A 10,938-nucleotide genomic window follows, 5' to 3' on the forward strand; every position below is an offset into this window, starting at 1 on the left:
GGGGCGGAGGGATTTGACACAGCTATTCAAGCCCACGGTTGCCATGGTATCTCCTGCCTTATATGGGCAAAGAAGTCAAAGAGCTGCTCTGCTGGGCACACAAAAAAAGAATGTGGTGTTTTGCTCCTGAGAGATCAGTGACCTCAGGCGTGCTTCAAAGGACTGCAAATATGCCTACAGGACGCCAAACCAGTAAATAGCATAGGAGAACATTCAGTCCGGAGCCATGCACAGGCTAGGTATATAATGCTCTATAATATTATTAATCATTTTAAATCAGGCAAAACATTTATGAAGGAAGTATTTAAACTAGCTTGTATCATTTTAATGTTACTAGTAGGCTATTTTTAACTACTAGTCAGTCATACCAGCAGTGACTAGTATCTTTTAAATTTTCACAAGTATGATTTATTAAATACTAGCATAATACTTATTACAGTATTTATTTTCTACTCCAACTTTACCAGTGCTTATTTAGTGTCTATTTATAAGAGGCTATATAATATCTTTCCCAGTAGTTAAGAGTAACATTTCTCATCTCATTAGTTACAGTTGTCTTTTTACTAATGACTCAGAATGGTTGCTTTATACTTCAATTAAAAGTTTTACTAGTGATACTGAAAATGCCACAGTAGTGTCTAATAAAGTGTAATTACTTACAAATTAGTGTGTGTTACTGATTCCAAATTACATGACAAAAATTGTAGTAAGTAACAGAATCCATTACGTTACGCATTTTAGGTAATATAATCAGACTACTTTTAGATTACTTTCGACCTAACTCATTTATCACATTGATCTGAATAAGATAATCTTGTACCAAATTGATATAAAATACAGAGAAAGAAAATATATTCCATTCTTTTGTTATGAACAACATGAAGTTAAACATTACGTCAAGGTTTCCCAAACTGGGGTTCGTAAAGGAACTGCAGGGGGTTCGTGAGTTTAATGAAAAGCTAATAATTAATTAAATCATAAAAATGTAAAATTAAAATAATAATTTTAATAGATTTCAAATAATTCATAAATTATTTTAAAATAACAACAAACATAATAAAATGCTTACTAAAAATGAAATATGTTTTGTTTACCTGCATGTCATGTGACCATTCACCAACACCAGAGAACCGTGAAGATGTAAATGTGATACTTATTTATTAAAATATTTAATTTAAAATCTTAGGGGTACTTCAAGTATTTATAAGAGGTTCGGCTGACAAAAAAGTTTTACATGTAAATAAGAAATAGTGTGGAATTGTGCATTTAATGTGTTTGAAAGACAAAAGCCTTCCAAAGCGGTTAACCTCTTGAGTGATAATGCAAATAAAAATGTATGTTCACTAGTAGCTGATGCAAAGTTGAAACACTTCTTAAACCTGAACTGATTTTTGTGTAAATCCAGTGCTCAAATGCTGTGGACTAGTGACCTTTGTGTGAACGTCCACAAAACTGGAAGACTTTCTGAGTGTATGTAAGCGTTAGGCTATTTTAGAAAGGAATATTTAAAAGATGAAAGAGAGGAATTAGGGAGAATCAATAAATTATGAATATATATATATATATATATATATATATATATATATACACACACTCACACAGGGTTTGAAATTAACACCCGCCAACCTGCCAAATGTGGGTTTAAATCAGCTGTGGCGGGGAACTTTTCGTAAGTTCTGTTCACACAATAATTTCTTGGGGACATTCGTGCAAGCCAAATCTGCGCAGGTTTAGCGCAAATACTCAACTCGTGAGACATCATGAAATTGAGTAGCCTATATTTAGCAAAAACCAAACAAAACGCAGGGTTGGGTATTAATTGGGTTTTTTACGTTACCGGTGCCAAATAGTTACTTTTAAAACGGTACCAGTGCCTAAACAGTGCCTGAACCGATACTTTTAAAAAAAGAGCCACCAAAAAACCCCCCGATGGATAACATTAAAGAACATTAAAAATATAAAAAATAAATATACATAGCATTCACGTGCTCCTCATATGCTCTCATTTCCTGAGTTGTGCTTCTCTTACTCTAAGGCTAATAAATGTATTTTACGATCTGGGTCATTATTTAATACAAAACCACACATAATGTTTCCACTGTATCGCTGTCAATCACACTGATATTTAGTTAAAATGAGTGAATTGACTTTGAGTGCTGTCTGTCACTCTTTAATCAGTTCTGTGAATGACTATGGTATGCCACATGCACTGTAATGTGTTTTATATTAAATATTACATTTTCAAATGAAAATAGCAGCATGATCGTTTTATAAAGTATGTGTTATGGGCTAGATTTTCGCTGGAGGAAACAGCTGTGGTGTGATGAGGGGTGAACGCAGTGAAAACTTTACAGTAGATGGGAAACCGATTGCTCCCTCGTGACCTTTTGTAAACTGTATTTATGACACAGAACTGCACAGATACAGATATTATAACAATCTATCAATAAACACAAACCTTGTGTCCTCTGTTTCTGTTTGAGTCCGCTCGTGTTGCGCCGCCACAGTCTGCGGATTGAAGAGCGCGCTGAAAGACAGGGAGGAGACCAAGTCTGCCGCCGTTTTCATATGAAATTTAAAGGGGACTGACTCTAAGGCGATCACAAATTTGTATACGGTTTATGGAGCTAATCACTATAGCCCCGCTAAAAATTACCTAGTGATGCCCATGCTTCTTACGTCCATTCCGGAGAACCAGGACAAATATTTCAATATATTGCTCAGGTGTTTAAGTGGCATACCGGTTACTTATGGCACCAGGTTTCGGTACCCAACCCTACTACAGAGTGCACGCATAAGTGACTACACTAACTTAGTGCGCATACGCATTTAGAGTGCGTTCTTTCACTGCATGATTCAGTCTATTAATATAATTTCACATTTAAAGTATCTTTTCATTTTTTAAATTTAAAATATCAGTATTCAGTGTTTTATGTTTAAAGGGGTGGTTCATTGCGATTTCACTTTAAGGTTAGTTAGTGTGTAATGTTGCTGTTTGAGCATAAACAATATCTGCAAAGTTCCGAAGCTAAAAGTTCAATGTAAACGGAGATATCGTCTTTTAAAATTCTGGCAGTTTAATGCCTACAAAAACTGCTGGTAGGGACTACAAGAAGTTACTTCCCGGGTTCATGACGACATAAACCCCGCCCTCGGGAAAAGGCAGCAAAGAGGGCGAAGCCATCAAGAAAAAAAGTTTTTTTCTTCAGTTTTAAAAAAAAAATCTCCGTCCACTTGAAAACGCATGTTATGAAGCCCTTTCAAGAGCATGCCAAACCAACAGGTGGCGATATAATCTCAACGGTAAAGCCATTTTGGCCAATCAGAAGCCTGAAAAAGTTTCCAGTAGGCGGAGATAACCGCGCAGGCTCCAACGTCCTGTTTCACTGTCTACACGATAACACTGCAACCGGAATTTTTGAAAACCTTCACCCTGGCAGGAGTTTTCAAAAATGTTCAGTTTCAGTGACCTGGTACTGCGTTTGTGTGTGGACACAATGAAGCCTAGAAAAAAATCCAGTGAACCACCCCTTTAAAATATAAAAACATTATGCATTTGTAACTGCAGGTTAAAGCACTTCATGTCCCTCTGAGCTGCATTAAACAGTGTGTAAATGCCACTTCAGATGCAACTTCTGCAAAGATTAATTTTGTTGATACTGGTTTCATTTGTTTGGTAACAGCCTAAATGTCTTATTATTCTAATTGACTGATTAAATGTAACAATTTGACTCAAAAGATGCACACTTTTAGAAAAACATGATTTTATTAAAGGTAAAATTGCCCATAAAAGGTATAAATCAATTTAAACTTATGAAAATATTAATTTCTATCACTGATGTGAACTGACCACACAGAATATGAATAATATAAAAAACTGCAGCTATCCACGGTAGTCAGATATCAGCACGATAACACACTCGGCAAAATACTGTCTAATCGTTATCGAAAACATTTCGTTATTTTAAATTGTAATTATATTTCAGTATGACTTTGTTTTTGGTCAAATAATTGGTGAGCATAAGAGGCTTCCTTCACAAACATTAAAAATCTTACAGACCCCAAACGTTGGAACATTGGTGTAGTTCCAGACCTGTGTGGAGATTAAATGAACATCAGAGATGCTGTTTTCCATGATATATGATAACCATGAGCTTTCATTCTTAAAAACAGTACCTATAAAAGTGGTCTATATGATTCTCACCCTGTAATACAAGTTTTCTGAAGCCATGCATTAGCTTTAAGTCCTTATATTCACTATTCATCTTACCCTCTGTTGTAGCTCACAAATCTCTTTCATGCATATGCATATTTATTTGCATGTCACGTTTCACTTGTAAGAAATATCAGAACCTTTGGTGTCTGTCGAGAGTAAATGATGACACAATTTTCATTTTTGGGTGAATGATTCTTTTAACATTTTGATCACTCTAGACATGCCTGGAGGGGTTATGTGAAAATGGGCAGAGTATGTGCCCAGCAATTTCCATTTCATTTCGGAGTGGCTCACATCATGCCAACCAGCAGAAACTCTGGCAAAGTATCAGGCTGGTCTTTTTGAAATATGACACTTTTTCAAACTCTTCTCAAAAAAGTTTTGAGCTGGAAATTAGCCAAAATGTGTGTGTTTAACTGGTGCTAACATTTACATTTGTAGATGGCTGATAGCAAGGTTATTTTGAACTTTATTATCTTGCTGTATCACTTAGACTCAGTCCACCACTGATTTCAAATTTCCATTTGTAACCCTCATTATCTCTACCCCTCGTCAGTCTCTGGATCTGAGAAAAAGCTAAAGCCGAAGGGAGTACCGCAGGGAACTGGCTTTGGTCCAGAAGGCTGGGTAAAGCACACAAAAAGATGCCTGAGTTTAGTCCTATTTACCCTCTTCATCATCTGCACTGGTGTCAGTGATTTTATTACCCTCTGGGTTTACTGCCCAACTCTTCTTGAGCTTCCTCCAACAGTAATTATATGCACGGCAAACCCAGTTACTGTGTGTGAATATTAACACTTCATATTTAAAAAGAAAGCCCTGCATATTGCAAGCATTCCTGTAGTCTACAATTTGTGTTTCACATAGGTTTTATATCAGATTTGTTTGCATTTAGTCTATAGGTTGTTGGCACAAACTAGATTACATCCACTTTCTGTTTTCTGCAAGCAACACACTATTGAATCACACTTTGTGTAGTCCCTGATGCAGCGTAGAGATCTTGTCACGTTTGTGCACAAAATGATTTCACCATGTTGGCAGGGCTGTGTAAAGTCTCCCTTCATTGAAAATATATAATATGATACAGGTGGATTATTTTTTCAGTGTTACAGTTAGATTGTAATGCTAGTGTTTTTCGCTTTAAGTTCATGATGGAAGTGGAAGCTGAAGCTTTTTTTTGGAAGAGTAGGCACTGTTTTTCTTGCTGCTTTTCTTCATTGAATTGTTCTGGGAGCTTGGCTTGAGTTATCAAATTTTCCGTACCCACTGTATATATATATATATATATATATATATATATATATATATATACACAATTATTATTATTATTATTTTTTTTATTTCAAGAGGTGCACTGATTACAATTTGAATGTAGGTGGCAGATTTTCTGGCTCACTGGATATGTCACTAATCATTTTTCAGTACAATAATTTCATATTGATGCCTTTTAATTTTTACAGCTTTGCTTTCTCCTTTTTATTTCAGCACAGCGATCAATGCATTTATATATAATACATGTGTATATTATGTACATTTTTATATCTATATATTTGTGCATATACTGTAAATAATTGTAAATTAAATATTTGTAGTATTTAGATGTTTTATTATATATCCAGCTAGTAAGGTCTGTTCTTTCTCCCTCTCTCCAGTTCTTTCTTTGGTCTCTATCAATAAAAAGAGGAAAAGCTCACAATAAGTTCTAAATATTAATATATCCCAGAAGGCCCTTTTAATAGAGTTTTATGGTGATTAAGAAATACAAAGCCTTCAGGATAAACGCATGAATGATTTTCAAATGTCGCACTTAGAACATAGACCATAGATTAAGACTTTTTTCTTTAATGGTTTATGCTTGACCCACAGGTTGAGGAGAGCCTGGTGAAGGTGCGCAACGCTGGCACTGAGCAGGACCTGGGTATCCAATACAAAGCTTTGAAACCGGAGGTGGACAAACTGAACATGATGGCAGCCAAGAGGCAGCAGGTAAAATGCAGCCACTCCTCGTACCCAATGTTCTCATAATCTGAGGAGATTTCATTCGGGGATGTATTGACTTCGAATAGCATGCATCCTCCACCCACATGTGCAATAAGGAGCTATGTAGCACAGGTTGAAGATTTGACGCGTGTAAGCACGAACAATCTTCTTTGTACCGGTCGGAGAGGGGAAAAGCAAGACTGGGTTTGAGCAGCTAGAATGACAAAATCCATTTAAATGATATGAGAATTGGGTCTTTGGGATTTTTTGGGGGCTTATCAGGATAAGCAGTATTCAGCAGTGATGGATTTCAGGATGAATTTTCCAGGTGAGCTCACTGATTAATAGAAAGAACGTTGTTTTGCAATCGAGATTTTATTAGATTATTATATCTTGACAATGCTAATTATTTCTCCGCTCAAATATAATTATAGTTATATAATAGTAGAGATGTTCATTTTATTTATTCAGTGTGATTTCCCCTCTCATGCTACACTGGGCCTATTTTTGTGAATCAGTCGGCAGATGCTACAGCCTCACTCCCAAGGTGCAAATTGCTGTGGTATTTAACTTCTTAAACTTTAAAAAAAATTTTTACACACTTCCGTCTCAGGAGTTATGCTTTTTTCCCACTGAGAACAGAAGTCATTTTCAGTGAGGGCTAGTCCACACTTGGGAGATCTCAGGTTTGACAGCAAAGATCGATCATGAAAGCACAAAAATTGTCCCTTTTTTTCCCCCCTCATCTTCAAAACATTTCATATAGATCAGAATCCTGTGTCAACTATACTCAAACTGGACACAAAGTGTATTTTTTGGCTTTAACTTGTGTTCTGACAGACAGCAATTTGTGTCAACGCTGCACACTGACTTTAAGTATGGGGCAGCAACAGCAACACTTCAGAGATTAGAGGGCATTCACGCAGGATGCGTTCCCTCTTTCAAACAGCTAGACGAAGTGCGTATGGAGCAGGCCGTTGATTATTAACTTGACACGTCTTCTTAAAAATGTGGCACTTATGGCTTGAAGAAAAAAAAAAAAAAGATTTCCTTCTGACTCATTTTTATGTACACTGGCAATAAAAAAAGTAGACGCATTACCCAATGTGCTCACTTAACAGAAGTGATCATATTTACTTGGGTTCCACATGGCACGTGTTTCTACAATGGCATATTTGCCAGGCTGTATGGTCATAATCTGATTATGAGCATGTGTGGGCCCTTGGGGGTTCTCTTTAATGTCCTAATTATGACACGCCTATAACATCACCCCTGAATTCTCCCTCTTCATATGACAGGAACTCAAGGACGTCCATCACAAGGACCAAATGGCGGCAGCTCGTGGCGTCCTGCAGAGGAACGTTCCCATGCTGTACACGGCTTCGCGTGCCTGTCTGCAGCACCCAGACGTGGCCGCGTACAAGGCCAACCGGGACCTCATCTACAAGCAGCTGCAGCAGAGTGTTTACAGACTGTTGCTCTTGATGCGTTTTTTGATACTGTTTTTATTTGCTACTTTGAAATGGATGCTCTCTGTCATGAAATGATGAGAGAAGGCTTTAAGAGATTAGCACAGCACTTCATTTAATCTCTAACATCCCTAATTAGAGGGCGTCTATTAGTCCAGCTCATATCAACAATTCTGTTATGATGTATCATATATGTTTGCCTGGGCAATATGAGTAAAGTCAATTAGGTGAACCTCCTCAGCATCCTCCTGTTAAATTTGCAACAAATCAGTCACCACAGGTACTTGTCTCCGTCTCTTGTGGTGAGAGGGTTTGCTCAGATTTCCTCTGCCTCGATTAGCTGTTGAAAAATTTTGCACACAGTGGTGTCAGAAGTGGCGTCGCTCTGCTAAAGAGAGCACTTGCTCTTTAAGAGGCTCCTCTGTCCTCCACTGGTTACCTGTATTAATGGCATCTGTTTGAACTCGTTGTCAGTATAAAAGACACCTGTCCACAACCTCAAACAGTCACACTCCAAACTCCACCATGGCCAAGACCAAAGAGCTGTCAAAGGACACCAGAAACAAAATTGTAGACCTGCACCAGGCTGGGAAGACTGAATCTGCAATAGGTTAGCACCTTGGTGTGAAGAAATCAACTGTGGGAGCAATTATTAGAAAATGGAAGACATACAAGACCACTGATAATCTCCCTCGATCTGGGGCTCCACGCAAGATCTCACCCCGTGGGGTCAAAATGACCATATATATATATATATATAGATGCGTATATATATATATCTTGTCTCTTTTTGCTTCCTCACTCTCATAGGATGAAATCACCATTTTTTTTCATCTTCCCACTTGACTGCGAATACATCTGGAAGTTGATAGATTAATGTAGAATTCATTAGTCATCTAGAGAACTGTAGGTGTAGTAGCATGAGTCAGTTTCTCTGTTCTCACTTTCTCTCCCTTCCACCCATCTCTCATTCCCTTTTACACGCTGCGATTATCCCTCATCATTCTACAACAATTAACTGACATCCTCTTTTTTTTAATTTATTTATTTCTGCTTCTGACTGGAGCCCAAAATGCATTGTCACGTTTGTCGAGGAACTTATCAACTGTATCGGTCCTCTTTGTTTTACACCCAGGGCTGGATTCCACAGCATCAGGCCTTTGTCATTTGCTGTTCTCTTGTCCTTTTCAGCTCAAAACCATTAAGAAGTGATAATTTAATCATGTGAAGCCAGGCGGCTGGATGCACTGCGAGACAAAATGTAATGCTGGCAACAAAATTAAGTTTATAGATTTTTTTATTTTTTTGCGTATGGTTCATCAGATTTCTGGGTATCTGTGAGAGGCAATTAATCTGAGCTGTTTTAAATGAATTAAGAGTTTTCAAAATGATGCATTTGTGGTGACCCAAGGCTAACAGTGTAACATGGTTAATTGTAAGTGAAGCAAATGTCCAGATTTTTTTTCCTCCTTAGCCAATCAATACTCTGCCCAAAGCACGTCGAGATTTCTAGCAGCCTGCAGCTCTATCCGTACCTGTGGCTGCTAGAATTATCGGAACCCTCGGACCTCCATTATATTGATTGTGCTGCACTATGTGATTGGCCCAGTTTTTACACTTGACCTTGCTTGCTGCTTTTCTAGGGAGTTTTAAAATGCTGTATAGAGCTCATCTTGTCAGATCGATCTATAGATAGCTGAATTATTACTACTGTACTACCTTCTTTAATTATTTCAAGTGATGAAGACCCATCATAGTCTTAGTTTTGTATGATTGAATGTCTGCTAACTCTGTTGTCATTTGCCTTTAACTAGATTACTTTTTTTGGGTCTCCAGTTATTGCTGATGCGGGTGTCTTTTGCAGCTTTAATTGAGATAATTAATTTAATTAGTTTTGAAAGATAAGTGAAATCATAGAATGCTGAATCCATACAAAAATTGAAACTACCTTCTTTAATTATTTCAAGTGATGAAGACCCATCATAGTCTTAGTTTTGTATGATTGAATGTCTGCTAACTCTGTTGTCATTTGCCTTTAACTAGATTACTTTTTTTGGGTCTCCAGTTATTGCTGATGCGGGTGTCTTTTGCAGCTTTAATTGAGAATTAATTTAATTAGTTTTGAAAGATAAGTGAAATCATAGAATGCTGAATCCATACAAAAATTGAATTTTTTTTTGAATTACATAATTAGCTCACTCTGTGGAGTTTACTTGCGTAATGTTTTCCCTCCAACAACTCTCTGCTAAACTCTTTAAAGGCACGTCTCTAAACACCTCTATTCTATTCTTTGTGAAAAGCTGCTAAGTCAATTGCCCTTGTGGCTAACAGAATGAAAACATCAAGCATCTTGAAGCATCACCAAGACTTGTTTCCCATAATTGTTGTAAACCAGCTTTGCTTCCCTTATTCTTGGCTGTTGGGATCTGTGTTGCTTTGAATGCAACACAAAGAGCCCTGAGCAACAAAAAGCCCTGGTTAAAACTAAAGCAATCATCAGAAGATATTGGCATGGCTGTGCGATATTGAAGAAAAATGCGATGTGATACCTTGTTAAATTCTATATGCGATAGGATATTGCTTAAAGTTGTGAAATCAATTTCAATTATATTTTAAAATATTTAAAAATTAAAATTATATAACCAATTTGTTTCATATTCTTTCTTGGAAAAGAAAGAATCACTACAACTTCTGAAAGTGACCAGCAGTGTTTTAGCATTACATAAAAAGTAATGTCACAAATCATAATGTCATTTTAACATCAGTGTGAACATACAAAAAAAAAAAAAAAGACAATTTTTTTTCATTGTAACTTTGCTTTCCATACACTTTAAGTACTTCATATACCACAGCAAAAACTATAGTCTGAGAAAGTTCAAACGTGATTTAAAGGCAAGTGAACAGTCAGTAAAAAAAAAAGAGAGAAAAAAAGAAATACACAATTTACAAGCATAGATCATATAAACCGTAGTATTCAGGTACAGAAATTTAATAATTAAGTGTAAAATAACACTGCATAGTGTTCACTGTATGAATTAAATTTAGATTAATCTTTGTATCCGTTTTGTTAACATTAGTGACATATTCAGCAGCACGTATTTATAGGCTGCTGTCCCTTTAAAACCGACTGCACGGATCCAGTATAATGATACACATCCGATTTCTTTCTCAGCTGTTTACGTTCATTAAAAACATAACCGACTGCGTTTGAGAATGATCGTCGAGACGGGTACTATTGACATAATTCTGTGTATGTGTCTGTTCAAACATGAG

The 10,938-nt window shown here is 36.7% G+C and overlaps 1 protein-coding gene across 1 annotated transcript in view; it reads left to right on the plus strand.

The window, feature by feature from the left end:
* LOC107594945 (catenin alpha-1) overlaps positions 1-10,938 on the plus strand; it is a 123,827-nt gene that overhangs the window by 19,375 nt on the left and 93,514 nt on the right. Inside the window, exons 5-6 of the mRNA XM_016285176.1 lie at positions 6,083-6,202; positions 7,495-7,659. Of these exons, the coding sequence (XP_016140662.1) occupies positions 6,083-6,202; positions 7,495-7,659 (285 nt within the window). The remainder of the gene's footprint in view (positions 1-6,082; positions 6,203-7,494; positions 7,660-10,938) is intronic.

This window comes from Sinocyclocheilus grahami, unplaced genomic scaffold (assembly GCF_001515645.1).
Source record: "Sinocyclocheilus grahami isolate Dianchi unplaced genomic scaffold, SAMN03320097.WGS_v1.1 scaffold193.1, whole genome shotgun sequence".
Lineage (NCBI taxonomy): Eukaryota > Metazoa > Chordata > Actinopteri > Cypriniformes > Cyprinidae > Sinocyclocheilus > Sinocyclocheilus grahami.